At 36.1% G+C, this 21,932-nt stretch overlaps 1 protein-coding gene across 3 annotated transcripts in view; it reads left to right on the plus strand.

Moving 5' to 3' along the window:
- DTWD2 (DTW domain containing 2) overlaps nucleotides 1-21,677 on the plus strand; it is a 75,826-nt gene extending 54,149 nt beyond the window's left edge. Inside the window, exons 5-7 of one of the 3 annotated variants that reach the window (XR_006342697.1) lie at nucleotides 14,761-14,889; nucleotides 19,821-20,007; nucleotides 21,199-21,335. Coding sequence is in view for 2 of the 3 variants with exons in the window: in XM_043912304.1 (XP_043768239.1) it covers nucleotides 14,761-14,889; nucleotides 21,199-21,369 (300 nt within the window). In the remaining variant the exon portion in view is untranslated. Of the gene's footprint in view, nucleotides 1-14,760; nucleotides 14,890-19,820; nucleotides 20,008-21,198 lie in introns of all 3 variants that reach the window. The other 2 variants (XM_043912304.1, XM_043912305.1) reach the window with 2 other exon arrangements.
- Nucleotides 21,678-21,932: the final 255 nt, after the last annotated feature.

The raw sequence follows: 21,932 nt of genomic DNA on the forward strand, positions 1-21,932 counted from the left end.
CCCACCTCCCCCCCCATCCCATCCCTCAGGGTTGTCCCAGTGCAGTGAACCTGAGTGCCCTATCTCATGCATAGGACCTGGACTGCTGATCTCTTTCACATATGGTAACATACATGTTTCAATGCTGTTCTCTCAAATCATCCCACCCTCCCCTTCTCCCACAGAGTCCAAAAGTCTGACTTACTTCACTCTGTATAATAGGCTCCAGTTTGATCCACCTCATTAGCTGATGCTGCTGCTACTGCTAAGTTGCTTCAGTGATGTCCGACTCTGCAACCCCATAGACGGCAGCCCACCAGACTCCCCCATCCCTGGGATTCTCCAGACAAGAACACTGGAGTGGGTTGCCATTTCCTTCTCCAATGCATGAAAGTGAAAAGTGAAAGTGAAATCACTCAGTCGTATCCAACTCTTAGCGACCCCATGGACTGCAGCTTACCAGGCTCCTCTTTCCATGGATTTCCCAGGCAAGAATACTGTAGTGGGTTGCCATTGCCTTCTCCCCACCTTATTAGAAATGATTCAAATACATTCTTTTTAATAGCTGAGTAATATTCCATTGTGTATATGTACCACAGCTTTCTTATCCATTCATCTGCCGATGGACATCTAGGTTGCTTCCATGTCCTAGCTATTGTAAACAGTGCTTCAGTGAACATTGGGGTACATGTATCTCTTTCAATTCTGGTTTCCTCGGTGCGTATGCCCAGTGGTGGGATTGCTAGGTCGTATGGCAGTTCTATTTCTAGTTTTTTAAGGAATCTTCACACTGTTCTCCGTAGTGGCTGTACTAGTTGACATTCCCACCAACAGTGTAAGAGGGTTCCCATTTTTCTGCACCCTCTCCAGCATTTATTGTTTGTAGGCTTTATAGCAGCCATTCTGACCAGCATGAGATGGTACCTCCTTGTGGTTTTGATTTGCATTTCTCTGAAAATGAGTGATGTTGAGCATTTTTTCATGTGTTAGCCATCTGTATGTCTTCTTTGGAGAAATGTCTGTTTAGTTCTTTGGCCCATTTTTTGACTGGGTTGTTTGTTTTTCTGGTGTTGAGCTGCATGTATATTTTTTAGATTAATTCTTTGTCAGTTGCTTCGTTTGCTATTATTTTCTCCCATTCTGAAGGCTGTCTTTTCACCTTGCTTATGGTTTCCTGCATTGTGCAAAAGCTTTTAAGTTTAATTAGGTTCCATTTGTTTATTTTTGCTTTTATTTCCATTATTCTGGGAGGTGGGTCATAGAGGATCCTGTTGTGATTTATGTCAGAGAGTGTTTGCCTATGTTTTCCTCTAGGAGTTTTATAGTTTCTGGTCTTACATTTAGATCTTTAATCCATTTTGAGTTTATTTTTGTGTATGGTGTTAGAAAGTGTTCTAGTTTCATTCTTTTACAAGTGGTTGACCAGTTTTCCCAGCACCACTTGTTAAAGAGATTGTCTTTTCTCCATTGTATATTCTTGCCAGCTTTGTCAAAGATGAGGTGTCCACAGGTGTGTGGATTTATCTCTGGGCTTTCTATTTTGTTCCATTGATCTATATTTCTGTCTTTGTTACCACCTCTTCTTAACATCTTCTGCTTCTATTAGGTCCATACCATCTGTCCTTTGTTGTACCCGTCTTTGGATGAAATGTTTCCTTGGTATCTCTGGTTTTCTTGAAGAGATCTCTACTCTTTCCCATTTTATTGTTTTCCTCTATTTCTTAGCATTGATCACTGAGGAAAGCTCCCAGTATGGCTAGCCCTCCAGTCTTCTGCCGTGGAGAATTCCATAGACAGAGGAGCCTGTGGAGCTACAGTCCATGGGGTCACAAAAAGGTGAACAAGACTGAGGGACTTTCACTTTCACTTTCTTCTGGTAGAAGTATTTAAAACTTTAGCCAATCCATTCTTTAACTGAGATGTTTGTTCTCTTATTACTGAGTTGTAAAAGTTCTTTACATATTATGAAAATAAGTCTTTTTTCCAACCTATTCTTTGCAAATACCTTCTCTCAGTCTGTGGTTTTTCTTTTCATTCTCTTAACAGTGACTTTTGAAAAGCAGAAGCTTTTATTCTGAGGAAAGGACAAGACAATCATCTGTTCTTTTATAGATAGTGCTTTGGGTGAAATCCTGAGCACACCTAAGATGATAAAGAAAATTCCTCCCAGGGCTATGGCCCTTCTCTCACAGTTACCTCCCTGCATTAACAGGCCTCAAATAAAAATGAGTAAGCAAAAAAAAAAAAAAAAAGAACAGAAACTAGCATAGCACCCATACAAAGCTATTGCCAGAAAATTAAGGAAAAAACTGAATAAGAAAAACAAAAGACAAAGGAAGCATAATTTAACATCGTTAATAAACTACATACATCCATACCTAAGAAGCGAGGCTGTTAAAATAAATACAGAAGCTATTTACCCACAGATACAAGTAAGTACTAAAATAACTTGTTAAATGAAAAAAGTAAGGATCAGAGCAGCAGGTATCTACCACATATTGAGGAAAGGGAGGGTTTAGTTGTATATAAATGAAATGATCTGGGAAAATACACAAGAACTTGACATATTGGTTACCTCTGGGAATGGTAAAAGGGTATATGGGGTATAGAGGCAGGAGGAAGACTTTTGACTCTAAACTCTTTCATATCTTTTAAATTTTCAGCCATGTGAATACATTACTTTTAGAAAAAATTAAATTCCTAAACATGAATTATAGTCTTTTCAACAATTATTTAATTACTGTGATGCAAGAAAGTGATTAAATCATTGCTAAGACTAAAATGTATCCCTTAAAAAATACAATTTTTCCAGAAAGTATTAAGAACTTAACTCAGTTGTCTACTGAAACTCAAGATCCTATAGCTTCAGAAATATATTCTACATTCTTTTACTATCTGGTAATATGAAGCAAAGTTATTAGCTAAGAAAAAAGTAAATGACTTGGGCAAGGCCTAGTTAGCCAACGACATTATATATATTATCAGTAAATAATACTTAGTAGGTACACACTATAAGCCAGGAGCTATGCTAAATGCTTTGTGTGTGTTATCTCATTTGAATGTCACAACAATCTATTATGTAAATGATATTATTATTTCTATTTTCCAAATGAAGACTCTAAGAGCAGAGGTAACCTGTCATGTCAAATGGTAAGTAAGTTGTGGAGCCAAGTCTAAAGCTAGGCAGTCTGATGTCAAGAGTCTGGGCTGATATATGCAATGAGGCCTGTGCCAACCATTCCATTAAGCAAGGTACTATAAATTTCTAAGAAGACAGCCTTGTATCTACTCTTCAGTAATTCATATTTTATAAACTCTAAAGTTGTTAGATTTTGAATTAATTCTTTTAAATTTCTATGTGTCTTTGAAAACTGGTGGACCTCACTTTTTAGGTAGAGTGTAATCCTTAGGATATAAATTATAGCAAGATATCAAAATGCAAAATCCCAATTTCACAAATTTTGAGCCTTAATTACATGAATTACCTTCCTTAATTCATATGCCAAATGAAGGAATAGGCAGAAAGTATTTTTAAAAATGTATATATTATATTACTATTATTCACAGTTTGTATGGAAATACAAAAAAACCTCAAATAGCCAAAGCAATCTTGAGAAAGAAGAATGGAACTGGAGAAATCAACCTGCCTGACTTCAGACTATCCTACAAAGCTACAGTCATCAAGACAGTATGGAACTGGCACAAAGACAGAAATATAGATCAATGGAACAAAATAGAAAGCCCAGAGATAAATCCACACACCTGTGGACACCTCATCTTTGACAAAGCTGGCAAGAATATACAATGGAGAAAAGACAATCTCTTTAACAAGTGGTGCTGGGAAAACTGGTCAACCACTTGTAAAAGAATGAAACTAGAACACTTTCTAACACCATACACAAAAATAAACTCAAAATGGATTAAAGATCTAAATGTAAGACCAGAAACTATAAAACTCCTAGAGGAAAACATAGGCAAACACTCTCTGACATAAATCACAACAGGATCCTCTATGACCCACCTCCCAGAATAATGGAAATAAAAGCAAAAATAAACAAATGGAACCTAATTAAACTTAAAAGCTTTTGCACAATGCAGGAAACCATAAGCAAGGTGAAAAGACAGCCTTCAGAATGGGAGAAAATAATAGCAAACGAAGCAACTGACAAAGAATTAATCTAAAAAATATACATGCAGCTCAACACCAGAAAAACAAACAACCCAGTCAAAAAATGGGCCAAAGAACTAAACAGACATTTCTCCAAAGAAGACATACAGATGGCTAACACATGAAAAAATGCTCAACATCACTCATTTTCAGAGAAATGCAAATCAAAACCACAAGGAGGTACCATCTCATGCTGGTCAGAATGGCTGCCATCAAAATGTCTACGAACAATAAATGCTGGAGAGAGTGTGGAGAAAAGGGAACCCTCTTACACTGTTGGTGGGAATGTCAACTAGTACAGCCACTACGGAGAACAGTGTGAAGATTCCTTAAAAAACTAGAAATAGAACTGCCATACGACCCAGCAATCCCACCTCTGGGCATATGCACTGAGGAAACCAGAATTGAAAGAGACATGTGTACCCCAGTGTTCATCGCAGCACTGTTTATAATAGCCAGGACATGGAAGCAATCTAGACGTCCATCGGCAGATGAATGGATAGGAAAGCTGTGGTACATATACACAATGGAATATTACTCACCTATTCAAAAGAACACGTTTGAATAAGTTCTAATGAGGTAGATGAAACTGGAGCCTATTACACAGAGTGAAGTAAGTCAGAAAGAAAAAAAACAATACAGTATATTAATGCATATATATGGCATTTAGAAAGATGGTTATGACAACTCTATATGTAATACAGCAAAAGAGACACAGTTATAAAGAACAGACTTTTGGACTCTGTGGGAGAAGGCAAGGGTGGGATGATTTAAGAGAATAGCATTGAAACATGTATATTGCCATATATGAAATAGATGACCAGTCTAAGTTCTGTGCATGAAACAGGGCACTTAAAGCCGGTGCACTGGGATAACCCAGAGGGATGTGACGGGGGGGAGGTGGGAGGGACTTCAGGGTTGGGGGGGGACACATGTACACCCATGGATGATTCATGTGAATGTATGGTGAAAACCACCACAATATTGTAAAGTAATTAGCCTCTAATTAAAATAAATTAATTTAAAAAAGATTTTTTTTAAAAGAATAATACTTTGTAGGTCCACATTGTTGTAAGTAGCAGAATTCTTTTTTATGGCTGAGTACTATTCTATTGTGTGTGTGCATATATGTATATATGTGTGTGTGTGTGTATATATATATATATATATATATATATCTATCTCCATCTATCTGTCTATAGCATCTTCTTTATCCATTCATATGTTGTTGGATACTGGTTACTTAGATTGTTTACATATCTTGGCTATTGTAAATAATGCTGCTGTGAATATTGAGGTGCAGTGCATGTATCTTTTCAAATTACTGTTTTTATTTTCTTTGGATATATATACTCAGGAATGGAATTGCTGGATCACATGATAGTTCTTTTTTTTAGTTTATTGAGGATTTTCCATACTGTTTTGCACAGTGACTGCACCAATTTACATTCTCACTGACAATGCACAAGTTTTCGTTTTCTTCTCATCCTGGCCAACATTTGTTATTTGTAGACTTTTTAAAGATAGCCACCCTTACAAGTGTGAGGTGAAATCTCATTGTGGTTTTTATTTGCGTTTCTCTAATAGTTAGCAGTGTTGAACATCTTTTCATGTACCTTTAGCCATCTGTACGTCTTATTTAGAAAACCATCTATTCAGTGCTTGTACCCACTTTTTGATTGGGTTATCTTTTGATAATTCTTTGTCAGTAACTTGTTCTTCTCTGTTATTCAGTGAAGCTCTCTTCTGGTTCTTTCCTTTGCTTCTAAGACTGCTTTTTCTCTGCCTCTTCAATACCTTTTCTTCTTCCATCTTGTAAAAGTTGACATTCTGCTAGTAAGTTTTATCTTATCCTACACTGGTGATCAAACCACTCATCTGGCTTTATTGCAGTAAAGCTGAGTTGCTTCACACTTACTCATTAAACTGTGAAGAAGCATTGTGAATCATCATTAGCACTACCGTTGTAAACATCAGTAGTGTTAGTACCACCCTCCTAACATCTTTGTAATCAAGTGCTTACTATTTGGCAGGCGTTGCTGAACATTTCACATGCATTAGTACCATAAAGCACAATTATTCTTTAAGATTGTTAAGTTTTAGACTCAGAGTTTAAATCTTGTTTGAGGTCATACTATTATGTAGAGTTGAATTATATAAGTCTAATTTCCTGTCTTATGCTTTTAGTGTGGTGTTTTTCTACCTCTCCATTCATGCACATTATTTTAATTCAAGGTTATAGAAAAGTGTTTTTAATAAAATGAAAAAGTGTACAGTTTAACTCAGTAAATTTTAAAATAAAAGTTTTATGTGACAGATTGAACTTATGAGGTAATTGCATAATATGTGCTTTATTTCACACCTAGGCTAATTTATGATTCATTTTCCAGTAGCTGTTTATGAAGCCATGACAGCTTTGTTAAATGAAATTTATCTTTGATGAAAAAATGTTTCACTCGCAAGACATTATAAAATTGGTTATTGCTTAGGTGAGACTAGGAAATCAATTTCTAATATCCTAAATCAGTTTCTGTTCTGTTTCCTAATAAATGATATAAATTGATGTAAGCCCAGTATGAATAAATGCATACATGTAGATATGCTTAGGTTGGACAATTTCATTTTTAGGAGATGTTCCAAAAGTTAGTTTCTATAGCATTACTCAACAGAGACTTGTCTCCATTAAGTATTACTGGAAAAAATAGGTATTTGGCTAGCAGAAAGTAATGCTAAAGCTTGTAATCTGTAGTGACATTCTTCTCTCTGACCTGTTTAATGGTATCATATTTTGTTAATTTACTGTAGTCTTCTAAAGAGTTATTGTAACCAATCATTTCTTTAATTATTATTATTATTATTATTATTTTCATTTCTTTTTATAGTTTTTAAAAGTTTATTTTTAATTGGTTCTTTCCAATGTTGTGTTGGTTTCTGCTGTGCAACAGCATGAATCAGTCATGTCTGTATGTCTACGCCCTCCCTCTTGGCTCTTCCTCGCCCTCCCCTCCCACCCCCTAGGTGGTTGCAGAGCGCCAGGCGGGCCCCCCGTGCTGTCCAGCGGCTTCCCACTAGCTGTCTGTTGTACACGTGGTGGTGTATGCATGTCAGTGCTGCTTTCTCAGCTCATCCCACCCTCTCCTTCCCCCACCGGGTCCACAAGTCCATTCTCTACGTCTGCGTATCTGTTCTTGCCTGCAGATAAGTTCATCAGTACTGTTTTACTAGATTCAGTATATATGCATTAATATGCAAAATTTGTTTTTCTCTTTCTGACTTATTTCACTCTGTGTAACAGGCTTTAGGTTCATCTACCTCAGTTCAGCTGATTCACATTTGTTCCTTTTTGTGGCTGAGTAATGTTACATTGTATATGTGTACAACAGATTTCTTATCCATTCATCTGTTGATGGACATCTAGGTTGCTTTCGTATCCTAGACTGTAACCATCAATTTTAATTCAAGGTTGTAGAAAAGTGTTTTTGTGCCTCTATTAAGTCTTTTTTTTTTTTTTTTTAAAGAGGAGGCTTTGAAACTCTCATAAAACTTTTTTATTTAAGATAAATTATATTTCAGTATTAAAGTTTATATTAATTCTTTTAATATAATGTTTTAAAAGAATAATTATATCTTAGAATAAGGAGATAGACTGTTTGACTTATAATGATAACTTCCTATTCTGTGATCTTGTGAATCTATGTGTTTTTACTTTCTTTCTCTAGATGTTTCCATACCCATAGTTCTCAGTGACTTCAGATATGCATTACTTGGAGTTATGTGAAAAACAATGGTAGATTAAATATTGGTATTATTAGGAAAAAGCACTAGTCAAGATATGTCTAAATGACTAAATATATAATAAAATATATATAGTATATTTATATATAAATATAATATAATTAAATATATAAATGAAATATATAAATAATATATATATGGCTGTCACTGAATAAAATTTTAAATTTGTATCATTATTTGGATTTGCTTAAATTTGAAATTTGTAAGAGCTTAATTTTTAGACTTCTGAATTGTATGTTTGCATTTTAACATCAAAGTTTTTGTATGTTGAAGAAGTGTGGTGTAACTTTATTATCACTTTAAAATATAAGAAAGCACTAAATTTTAAACCCGATGTGTTCTACAAGTTTTTTTAGTAATTTTGGAATTGTGCTTTACCATTCACTTAAGAAGTGAATTTTCTTTGGTCAACTCAGAAAAAAAAATTAAATAATAATGTGTTTTAGAAGTAGCACTAATATTATCATTTTATCTATAACTAATGCTCCCTTTAAATTTATTTTTATCAAGTTTTCTGAATTTCGACATTAACCTTGGAATCTTTCAGTTCAGTTCAGTTCAGTCACTCCGTCGTGTCCTACTTTTTGTTTCCGCATGGACTGCAGCACGCCAGGCCTCCCTGTCCATCACCAACTCCCGGAGTTTACTCAAACTCATATCCATTGAGTCGGTGATGCGATCTAACCATCTCATCCTCTGTCGTCCCCTTCTCCTCCTGCCCTCGATCTTTCCCAGCATCAGGGTCTTTTCACATGGTTCAGTTCTGTGCATCAGGTTGCTAAAGTATTGAAGTTTCAGCTTCAGCATCAGTCCTTCCAATGAATATTCAGGACTGATCTCCTTTACGGTGGACTGGTGGGATCTCCTTGGAGTCCAAGGGACTCTCAAGAGTCTTCTCCAACACCACAGTTCAAAAGCATCAATTCTTTTTTGCTCAGCTTTCTTTATAGTCCAATTCTCACATCCATACATGAGTAGTGGAAAAATCATAGCTTTGACTAGATGGACGTTTGTTGCAAAGTAATGCCTCTGCTTTTTAATATTCTGTCTTTTATATATGTGTTTTTAATATATATGTCTTTTTAATATGCTTGGAATCTTAAGTTTTAGAAAAAGTATACAGACTTCATAGTGTGATGAGGTTGGAGCAAGACAATAGATATTGATATTTATTGAGAAACTTTCATTGTTGAGAAGACTCCTCCCTGTGCTATTGTTTTTTTAAACTGTTCATAAGAACCCTAAAATTCTTCAGGAGTGCCTCAGTCTTGCTTTCCATCAGAATAGCTTTGTTTTGTTGATTGGGATTTGCTGAAGAATTCATCCATTTAATTATTAACCTAGTTATAAAGAGCTGAGGGTCTTGAATAAGACTTTATAAATTCATTTATCTGTTTTACCATGATTGATTTTGGAACCTCAGGTAAGTTACTTCACCTCAGTGTACTTTATTTTCCTCATCTGTAAAATTGAGATAATAATAGTACTTACTTCATAAGGTCTTTGTGAGAATTGAATGAGACAATATACGTATATTTTCTAGAAAAGCAATTATTGTCCAAGTGCATGACACTGTGCATGTACGTGGCTAAGTCTGTGTTCAGACTGGCAACTCTCTGATGTCAAAGCTGGACCCTTATCACTATTAGATCATAGTGTTGAACTAAATTGAGGAAATGAAAGGAATGAAGTGGGTTGAAGGATTGGAAGCAGAAGAAAACATTTAGTACCTTGCCTTCAAAGGGCAGGTCCTAAGCTCAGATAATGAATTCTGTTTATGAAAGATCATATAAGAAAGGTTGCTTCAGAAAGGAGGGTTTTTAATGTGTGTCTTCCACTGGTAAGGAATTCAGAATGTCACTAAAAAGTTTATTTCAGCTTGTTCTAGACTAGGGTTGTTTCATAAAGCCTACAAAATAGATTGATTTTTTTAGAAACCTTTAGAAGCGCAGCTTTAGAGTGCTGCTATGAAAGTGCTGCACTCAGTATACCAGCAAATTTGGAAAACTCAGCAGTGGCCACAGGACTGGAAAAGGTCAGTTTGCATTCCAATCCCAAAGAAAGGCAATGCCAAAGAACACTCAGCTACCACACAATTGCACTCATCTCACATGCTAGAAAAGTAATACTCAAAACTCTCCAAGCCAGGCTTCAGCAATACGTGAACCATGAACTTCCAGATGTTCAAGCTGGTTTTAGAAAAGGCAGAGGAACCAGAGATCAAATTGCCAACATCCGCTGGATCATCAAAAAAGAAAGAGTGTTCCAGAAAAACATCTATTTCTGCCTTATTGACTATGCCAAAGCCTTTGACTGTGTGGATCACAATAAATTGTGGAAAATTCTTAAAGAGATGGGAATACCAGACCACCTGACATGCTTCTTGAGAAATTTGTATGCAGGTCAGGAAGCAACAGTTAGAACTGGACATGGAACAACAGACTGGTTCCAAGTAGGAAAAGGAGTATGTCAAGGCACTGTATATTGTCACCCTACTTATTTAAAAATATGCAGAGTATATCATGAGAAACGCTGAGCTGGATGAAGTGCAAGCTGGAATCAAGATTGTTGGGAGAAATATCAATAACTTCAGATATGCAGATGACACCACCCTTATGGCAGAAAGTGAAGAGGAACTAAAAAACCTCTTGATGAAAGTGTAAGAGGAAAGTGCAAAAGTTGGTTTAAAGCTCAACATCCAGAAAACAGATCATGGCATCTGATCCCATAATGTCATGGAAATAGATGGGGAAACAGTGGCAGACTTTATTGCTTTGGGTTCCAAAATCACTGCAGATGGTGACTGCACCCTTGAAATTAAAAGATGCTTACTCCTTGGAAGGAAAGTCATGACCAACCTAGCCAGCATATTGAAAAGCAGGGACATTACTTTGCCAACAAAGGTCCGTCTAGTCAAGGCTATGATTTTAAGAAAGCTGTTCAGTTCAGTTCAGTTCAGTCGCTCAGTTGTGTCCAACTCTTTGCGACCCCATGACCCACAGCATGCCAGATGCCCTGTCCATCACCAACTCCCGGAGTTCACCCAAACTCATGTCCATTGAGTCAGTGATGCCATTCAACCATCTCATCCTCTGTCATCTCCTTCTCCTCCCGCCCTCAATCTTCCCCAGCATCAAGGTCTTTTCAAATGAGTCAGCTGTCCGTATCAGGTGGCCAAAGTATTGGAGTTTCAGCTTCAACATCAGTCCTTCCAGTGAACACCCAGGACTGATCTCCTTTAACGTGGACTGGTTGGATCTCCTTGCAGTCCAAGGGATTCTCAAGAGTCTTCTCCAACTCCACAGTTCAAAAGCATCAATTCTTCGAGGCTCAGCTTTCTTTATAATCCAACTCTCACACCCATACATGACTACTGGAAAAACCATAGCCTTGACTAGACGGACCTTTGTTGGTAAAGAACACTGAGTGCTGAAGAATTGATGCTTTTGAACTGTGGTGTTGGAGAAGACTCTTGAGAGTCCCTTGGTCTGCAAGGAGATCCAACCAGTCCATCTTAAGGATATCAGTCCTAAGTGTTCATTGGAAGGACTGAAGGTGAAGCTGAAACTCCAATACTTTGGCCACCTGATGTGAAGAACTGACTCACTTGAAAAGATCCTGATGCTGGGAAAGATTGAGGGCAGGAGGAGAAGGGGACGACAGAGGATGAGATGGTTGGATGGCATCACCGACTCAATGGAGATGAGTTTGAGTAAACTCTGGGAGTTGATGATGGACAGGGAAGCCTAGCGTGCTGAGGTCCATGGCGTTGCGAAGAGTCTGACACATCTGAGCAACCGAACTGAAGAAACCTTTAAGGAAGGTGATCAAGTGATTAAAAATTCTTGTGACTGTTAATAATGGAGTGAGAAACAGAATAGTTTTATGTAGTAATGAAATGTCTTAAAAGAGCCTGAGAACAGATAACAAATAATCATCATCAAATTATAAAAATATAGTGTTTGTTGGGCAGAGTGTGGAGATGATTACTGTTTTAATTTTGAGGGCTTTTTTTGTTTATTTTTCTTGACCAATGGATTAACTATATTATAACAACTTATTTTAAAGATGTGCTGTGCAAACATAAGCCATGGCTTGTTATTCCTTTGACTGTCTGTTTGAGTCCTAAAGGTCATTACTAAATCACTAAACTTCCTACATCTCCCACACTTTTAATGACACAAATCACAAAAGTAACTGAAGGTCTATCTAGGAAGGAAATATTTGAACAGACCTTTTAAAAAAGTATCTGAACAGTGATCATAGCTGTCAAACTGTTATTTGGTATTCTTATACATTAAATATATACTTAATGGAAGAGAAAGAAAGGATTTTAAGAAATTTTAAGGAATTAAAATTGTAGCTAATCCAGAAAATCAGTGGAAAAGATTGAAGCTACATCTTAGGAGCAAGGTTTGGATAAGTTGGCTATTTTTAAAGTGGAAGTGATAGGCTTACAACCTGTGCCAGTAGAATTCTAAACCAGCCAGTGATACTCCTGTTCCTAAAGAAGTCATATTAAGAGTCTTTAGATAGCTTCTACCCTCGGACAACCAACTTCCAAGATCAGAATTAGTGAAACATTCTTTGCATCAACATAGCTTCCAAATATTGAAAATGAAGATTATATATAATAATTACACATAATATATGATATATAATATACACATTAATCGTAATGACATATAATTAATATAGAATTATAATTGCATATATATTATATGATCTTGGGATTCATCACTAAACATAGGTTTTAATACCATCATGTCTGGCTATCTGATTTTTTTATCAGATGAGCGGGATCTGAAAAACTAAATGACTTGACTGAAATTAATTAATTATTGTCAACTTTGATATAGTCATCTTGATCCCTTTAGTAGTTCCTCTTTCTACATAACATACTTTTATTATATGTTAATTTTTTTCTTTCTTACAGTAGCTAATTTTGCCATGGGTTTTTTTGACCTCTTATTCATGCGGATGAGGGAGTTTCTAAAAATTATTATGATGCTTGTGATTTCTCAAGAAGATGGGTCAACAGGTTTTCTTTTTGGTTTTGCTGATTTACTCATTGAATTTAGCATGTGTTGAAGGTGATGTAGCACATAAGTATAAAAAGAAGAGCTGTGAGATCATATTAGCATTTTGATAAACATATATGCTACTAATATAACAGATAGTAGTTATATATACTCTTTTAATATATCCAGTTACTGGATAATCCCCAGAGAGAAGGATATTCTGAAATCTTTTAACAAATGACATTTCAAATTCTGTTTTCATACAGCCACGTGAGCCATAGTAAGAAATAAAACTCTCTCTTCCCCCACCATTTTCTTTCAAAGATAAAATTAATTCCAATAAACAAAATTCACTGTGAATTTTGCCAAAAAGAAGAGTGAAAGAACCATATTTGTCATCACGTTTTCTTAAATATGATTTTGGTCAGAGTATGGACTTGGAATATAGCTTATGAGTATAGGATAATGCTTGAGTTTCATGTAATTAAAGTCGGAATCAAAGAGCCAAAATTCTGACATTCATTTTTCTATTGCTTTTCTCATGTGTGACTCTGTCTCAGTTAGAATATTATCTTGATGGAGAAAAGTATTTGTAGTATGCTACTACTTTTATCTAAAAAGAGGATATATATATGTCTCTGTGTTTATATGCATTCACATCCACACAGACACACACTTACCAGTTTAAAAAATAATGGAAGGGACTTCCCTGGTGGTATAGTGGCTGGGAATTTGCCTGCCAATGCAGAGAACATGGGTTCAGCTCCTTGTCTGGGAAGATTCCACATGCTGTGGCTCAACCAAGCCGTGCTTGAGCCACAACTACTGAGCCCACGTGCCACAACTGCTGAAGCCTGGGCGCCTCGAGCATGTGCTCTGCAACAAGAGAAGCCCGCACAATGAGAAGCCTTTGCAGTGAAATTAGTGAATAGGCCCCACTCTCTGCAGCTAGAGAAAACCTGTATGTAACAACAGACCCAGCACAATCAAAAAAAAAAATTGTTTAAAAAAGATTCAAAAAAAAAAAAAAAAAAGATTCAACAGGAGACCTCAAAGACATTTAAAAAACTAATGGAAGAATAAACTGTAAAATAAAAAAATCCCAAATATTAATTCTCCAAAGTGATTAAACCATTTCATTCCTAATTCAATGTATGAGAGTTTCATTTGCTGCATTGGTGGTGTTAGTCTTTTTTATTTTAACTGTTCTAATGGGTGTGAAAGGGGGCTTCTCTGGTGGTTCAGTGGAAGAGAATCTGCCTGCTAATGCAGCAGACACAGATTCAGTCCCTGGGTTGGGAAGATCCCCTGGAGGAGGAAATGGCAACACACCCCAGTATTCTTGCCTTGGAAATCCCGTGGACAGAGGATGCTGGTGGGCTACAGTTCATGTGGTCGCAAAAGAGTTGGAGTAATGAGTATGAGATGTTATCTTATTGTGATTTTAATTTATATTAAATCATGTTGAGCCCTTTATGTGTACCTGTTTGTATATATTCTCCTGTGATGTGTCTGTTTACTCTTTTGCCCACTGGGAGGGAGTTATTAGTCTTATTATTTTTGATTTGTAGGAATTTGGGTATATTTTGAATGTATCTTCTTTGTTAGATGCGTAACTATCTTCTTGCTTCTTTTTAACAAAGTAATGAAAAGATTTATATGCAGAAGATATTGATACATTTAATATTTATAAACTGGTGATTTTTGAAGGAAATTAGAGTAATTAGTATTTAAAATACAGACCTTATGTTTTAAACCTAGAACGAAAATTGCATTTTATTCTGTTTTTGGTTTCAGGTGCAATTAAAAACTAGCATTTCTAGTCAGTATGTAATTCGGGCGCAACCAACTAATAGGTGCCTTTCTACACTGGAGTGTGCAGCTGTTGCTCTTTCTATCTTGGAGAAAAATAACTACATACAAGAGGTATGTCTTTGGAAAGTTACATAGTTTTTGAAAGTAGGTGTTCGGTTAGATTTTTGTCTGGAAAATTAAAAAATGCATAAGTTGTTAAATTTGTAGCTCAAGTGACAAGTAGACTATATCTGTGATAGAAATGTGTGTACTTTTAAAACCTTCCTTTCTCCTCTGGTGTTTTTCTCTTAGTTTAGCATTCCAGATTGCATTATTTAAATATTCATTCTAGGCTGTGCAAACAGCATTTGTAGTATGCTAAATTGTTTTTAAGTAGCATAACTTTAAATACAGTTTTTTCTTGGCTAGATATTTCAGCATTCTGTATTTCTTAGTATTTGTGTTCTCTTGTACTAGACTTTTTTCTTTTTAATTAAAAGAACATTTTACAGCAGCGTCTTTTCCATTGGTACTTTTATTTGAGGAGAAATATCAACTTTCTGTTTATCTTATTAACGTTGCTTAAAGTATAAAGAGATACAATTTTTTTTGAGAAAAAAGCCTACTGAATATGAAAAGGTTATAACCTGCAATCAGCATTTTATTTAATTTCCATGAAAGCCTGATGATTTCATATATAATTCATAATCTTTAGTAAATAATAACATTTTAGTAAGCTCACTGTCTGATTCTTTTAGAACATGTAAGAAACTTTACACTTATGACAAGAAAAAAAAACCAAAATAAAACTGAATTGTTAGATTTTTTTAATTAGTGAACATTTTTGATAAATTCAACTCAAGAAGAAAAATCAGAGGATAATGAGCATAACTAAATGGAGTTTTGTAACTCCCTCTTCACACACACACACACACACACACACAAAACACATACATACAGAATACTCTTTTCTGCCTTTTTCCTCTCTCTCTCATACCTCATGATTTCTATTATAAAAGTGTGCCTTACCCATGAAGGAAATACCAATAATGGACAAAAGCTCAGGTCAGAATTACTGGGTGAAAGACCTGCAGGCGAGGAGAGTTAAAGAGTGCTAGAAGCAGCACTGAATTGCCCTTTTCCTCTCCGCCACCCTAGCCATGTCCTGTGTCAGGATTGGAGACTTTCTTCTTGTGGAAGAAGTAGGCTATCGTGAATAGACTGTTTTTGTGTGAATCTGTGTGAGTAGAGTTACTTTGGGGTCTTGACAATTTCTCTTTCTCTCCTTTGAGGGAAAAATTCATGAGGGATCCTAAATCCTTCCTCCAATTGACCAGGGAGTATTCTCAGACTTTTTTCCCTCTCCCTTAACTTTATCACCTGCTCTAATGTACCTTGCATCAGCAAAACACACTTAATAGTCCCCTATACTTATCTGTTTATTATTATACTTATCTTTGTTTATTAACCATAATCTCTGTATGTTCTTAAGAAAATAACACTATACTTAGGTATCTTAAAGGAGAGATGAAACTCAAGACTGTTGTTTAAGCTTGCTTTTTGTACAGTCTCTGTATTTTCCTTTTTGTTGATGTAAAACCCTAGGATCAGCCAACATCAGACATCACTTCAGTCACTCAGTCAAGTCTGACTCTTTGCAACCCCACAAACAGCAGCATGCCAGGCCTCCCTGTCCATCACCAACTCCCGGAGTTCACCCAAACTCATGTCCATTGAGTCAGTGATGCCGTTCAACCATCTCATCCTCTGTCATCTCCTTCTCCTCCCGCCCTCAATCTTCCCCAGCATCAAGGTCTTTTCAAATGAGTCAGCTGTCCGTATCAGGTGGCCAAAGTATTGGAGTTTCAGCTTCAACATCAGTCCTTCCAGTGAACACCCAGGACTGATCTCCTTTAACATGGACTGGTTGGATCTCCTTGCAGTCCAAGGGATTCTCAAGAGTCTTCTCCAACTCCACAGTTCAAAAGCATCAATTCTTCGAGGCTCAGCTTTCTTTATAATCCAACTCTCACATCCATAGATGACTACTGGAAAAACCATAGCTTTGGCTAGACGAACTTTGTTGGCAAAGTAATGTCTCTGCTTTTTAATATGCTGTCTAGGTTCATCATAACTTTCCTTCCAAAGAGTAAGCATCTTTTAATTTCATGGCTGCAGTCACCATCTGCAATGATTTTGGAGCCCCCCAAAATAAAGTCTGTCACTGTTTCCATTGTTTCCCCATCTATTTCCCGTGAAGTGGTGGGAGCAGATGCCATGATCTTAGTTTTCTGAATGTTGAGTTTTAAGCCAATTTTTTCACTCTTCTCTTTCACTTTCATCAAGAGGCTCTTTAGTTCTTCTTCACTTTCTGCCATAAGGGTGGTGTCATCTGCACGTCTGAGATTATTGATATTTCTCCTGGCAGTCTTGATTCCAGCTTGTGCTTCATCCAGTCCACCATTTCACATGACATATTCTGCATATAAGTTTTATTTATTTATTTATTTTTTTGCATATAAGTTTTAAATAAGCAGAGTGATAATATACAGCCTTGCTGTACTCCTTCCCAGTTTGGAACCAGTGTGTTGTTCCATGTCCAGTTGTAACTGTTACTTCTTGACCTGCATACAGATTTCGCAGGAGGCAGATAAGGTGGTCTGGTATTCTTATCTCCTTAAGAAGCCCCACCTTACAGAATGGATCAAGCTGAACATAAGGTCCCAAAGCAATAGTGAAGTCATTAAGTTCTCATTCTTTTTGCTTTGGTCACTTGGGGTAGTGGATAGTGACCAGGAGTAGAAAAAGGGTGTTTGATAGTCAGGTATGTTATTTGGGAGGTTCTGATAAGATGAACAGCAGGAGCATGAGCAGAAAAAAAGCATAATGAGACATCCCAAGTTGCTTATTATTGCATGTGACTGACAATTAGCTTTCTTAGTGGGATAACTCCAAGTCAGCCTGTTTAGATCTAGCTGCAGTAAAAAAAAAATCGGTGCATTCTTCTGAGAAACACAATTAACATCTGCTCAGAAATAGGTGTTTTCTTTCTTTCCTGGGAAGGAAAGCTATAACATGCCTTTCCCCCCCAGTAATCTTTTATTAGATATATCCTAATATAACCTTAAGATGATGAGGGGAGAAAAATTACTATTTTTCAGCTGGCTTCATTCTGTAGAAGTGGGGCTTCTTAAAATAAAGCACTTGGCATAGAATGGCTTTCTTAGTCTGTTGACTCATTCTTTTCCTTTATTCTTGAGCAGTTTTCAAACACTGGGAAATAGCATGATATGAGTTTTGAAGCAAGTTTGAATTAGAACTTCATCACTTGTCGTCATCAGTTTTTACCAGAAAGCAATTCATGTAATCTCTTTGTGGCTGCTTTCTTATGTGTAATATACAAGAAGTAGTTCCCTCATTTTTATCAGAAGCATAACATAGGAATACTTTATGTTAAATGCCTGACAACAGACTCTTCAAGATTTCATTGTTTTGCCTTTTCTTGTCTCTCATGTTCTTGTCTGTAGATTGACAGAAAAATTGAATGGGAAGTTGGTGACTTTCATTCTGCTCTTGTAATATGTACGAGGATTTTTCATACCTTGGAATCCTTATGAAGTTTTATAACTAGATGGGACAAGGCTTTGTGCTGTAGCTGAAATGCCTTAGTTTTACTCCATCACCAGATGTTGGTAATAATGGTCTTTTGAAACTGTCACTTTGCATCTGTAGACAAGGGATTTACAAAACCCTGATTTTCCCCCAAATAAACTTTTAGAAATTAGCTAATTTTGTAACTAGAGGATTTTCTTTGTTCTTCTGAACAAGTAAACCTCTCATATAGCTTCACATTGCCTCAGATATAATACTATGAATGTATAGAGAAAAATGATCCTTTATATCAAGTTGTTTGCTAAGCACTTCAAATGTATCATTATAGCCCACCATAATAATAACCATGTAAGATGGACTTTACATCTTACATATTCCTCACTTTACAGATTAAGAAAGTGAGGCAAATAGAGATTACCTAATTTATCTGGAAACACATAGCTGATGGTTGCATCAGTACTTAAAACTCCAAAATCAGAATGGCATAATACACTCTATGTACAGTGGGGTTGCCAGTGGGACCTCTACTAATAATAGTTAGGGATGCAGGCTAATGGATGCATCATCTAGACACATCATTCTACTTTTATCAAGGAAGGAGTGAGAGGACGTGGGGAATCATTAACCACTTTTAAAGCATCTGTCCAGAGATGATGCACACTATTCATGCTCATATTTTGTTAACCATGTCAAGTTATATGGCCATACCTAGCTTCAGAGGGGACTAGAAAAATGCAGTCTGATCATGTATCCTGAAAGAGGACTGGTGTATATGTAAGCAGCTCTAGTGACTATCACAAATCTGTCTATCTCCAAAATTCGTTCTCTTAATTACTTCAGAGAATTGATAGAATCTTATCTTCGGGAAGTAAAAGTTGGAAGCCCTTATAGGAGTTAGAGGAGTATTATAGGAGCATTACTCTTCTATCATGAAGAATCTAGTAAATGTCATAGCATAGCAATAGAGACTTCAGTTTTCTTAGTCTGTATATGGTCCTGGATGTGTGTCTCTGATACACATGATGTTTCAGGATCCAGTCATTTCCTACGTTGGCCCTTAAAGTAATATATAGTCATTTCTGTATTTCTTCTCTTGTTTGAAGAATTGAAGATACTAAAATTATAAGAACATACCAGAGATTTTCTACAGCAATGTCAGAGCTTTTTCCAATATGTTTGTCTTTTTCTTATTGGTGTCAGTTGGGAGTTTCATTTGGTTGCATATAACAGGGGCCTTACTGCTGTGGTTGAACCATATATGGGCTTATTTTTTCCTGTGAATCAGAAATGCTGAAGTGAGTAGTCCAAGGCTGGGGATGCAGCTGAAAAGGACATCAGAGACCCAGATTTCTTCTCTTTCTGTTCATCATTGTATGTTTTTGCTTTAATCTTCATTTTTATTGCCCTGTAGTCACACAATGGTTATCTCACATCTAATAATCATGTTCCAGATATGAAGAAAAGGCAAAAGCCCATGATGCCTGCCAAGTCTGTCCTAATCCACGGCCTTCCACTTATCTTGTTGGAAACACTGTCACTAGTTAGTGTAGTATTGCTAGTTGGACACATTGCCACCTTGAATGAAGTTTTGGATTTTTTTGAAATAAGAAAAGAATGGATATGGAAGAGCAACTATCAGTGAGTGCCACATATTTGTAAGAATTCATTGTAAATTAAAACTTAAAAGCCCTTTGCTACCACTTATGTTGTACCTGTGAGGGAATACATTTTTACTTAGACATTGTGAAATCTTTGTAGTTAAATCTATATATTTAACTATCTAACTAAAAAGACCTATGTATCTTTTTATTTTTTCAAAACAATCTGCACAATTAGGTTTGTTATTTAAAAGCGTTAGATCAGGTATCTTAGGCCCAAGGAAAGAATCTGACTCAAATATGTTTAAAATGTTGGCTTAATCTTTTTATTTTTTCCTAATTTTTGAATTTGAATAACTTCAAGGACAGTATGCTCCAGTTGTTCTACAACCTTCACTATTCTTGTGTTATCTTATGGGTCCATCTAGGTCACATGTTTGTGTTTTATGTCTGGCTCTATAGGTATTTGAGTTTAGACAGCTATATATACAGTTCCAGTTATTTCAAATGCACCCAAACCTGAATATCTAACTGGTATGTGGGCCTTGGGTGGGCTTCCCCTGTGGCTCAGCGGTAAAGAATCTGCCTGCAATGCAGGAGACACAGAAATGCAGGTTTGATCCCTGGGTCGGGAAGATCCCCTGGAGGAGGAAATGGCAACCCATTCCAGTATACTTGTCTGCAGAATCCCGTGGACAGAGGAGCCTGGAAGGGTCCATGGGTTGCAAAGGGTTGGACATGACTGAAGCAGCTGAGCATGCACGTAGGCCATGGAGTATTGTGAGAGAATTAGTAAACTTATCCATTGCTGCCATCATCTAATTGTTATCAAGTAGCAGGAAGCTTGTGTTAGTCTGTGACTGAAACTGAATTAACTAATTTGTACTGAAATGTCTCTTTTAGTCTGCTTGTTACAAATCAGTTATTATAATGGCACCAATTTTTGTACTGTTTGAATATATTCAAGTATAAAACTAAGTTTAGACTTTATCACCTATATAGAAAATTAGTATTTGTATCTTCTTACTGGAATTCCTTAGTGGTATGTAAGGTATGAATTTATATGAATTATTCATTTAGAAATTATCATATATTTATTAGAGTATCTATTGCTTTTCATAGTTAACAGCTGATAATAAAAATATAATAATCTCTGTTTCCAGAGAAAAAATTCATGATTTGTCACACTTGGGTATGTTTCTTTCTCTTTTTTTTTTTTTTGTCTTAACAGACTTTGCTTCGCCCTCTTCAGGCTTTATGCTCTTTCCAGCTTCAGCATGGTGCTCAAATTCGCCTCAGCAAGGAACATCTTCTGAAAAATGGGTTATATCCTAAGCCAATGCCAAAGAACAAACGCAAACTCAGGAAAATGGAACTGTTAATGAACAGCGTTAAAATTTAGTACAATTGTTCTTATGGTGCTAGTTATGATATCTGCAGCTGACAATACCAGGTTAACTTTTTTATACATTTTAAGTCTGTGCGTTTTTGTCTAAAGAATAAGAGTTACATACTGAACTTACCTAGAAGAAGTAATCCAAATAGCCATAAAAACAAGTTTCACTTACTCAATGAAAAGCAAGATTTATTTCATACTATACTGTTTTAAAAATGTACCTCTAATTTTTTTTTCAGATCAATAATTTGAAATGTGATTAATTGTTGAGCTGGGTTAGAAGTTCTTATTTATAAAGTGGAATGAAAAGAAAATGGTATGCTTGATTGGTTCAGTATTGTTTCTATGGGTGTTTATAGATAATTACATGAGACCTATAATAGAGGATATCTATATCAAGTTACAGTCTTTTACATGAGCTTTATAGCTTGAAATAAGTAGCAAAAGAAAATAATAATCAAGTAATTTAGGTTGAATTTTTATTTCATAAATAAGTATTTAGGAACGAAACTTGAATTCAGCTAATGTGATTTAAGTGTGCTATTTTAGTTGCCCTAATTTTAAAAATT

Source organism: Cervus elaphus, chromosome 9, assembly GCF_910594005.1.
Source record: "Cervus elaphus chromosome 9, mCerEla1.1, whole genome shotgun sequence".
Lineage (NCBI taxonomy): Eukaryota > Metazoa > Chordata > Mammalia > Artiodactyla > Cervidae > Cervus > Cervus elaphus.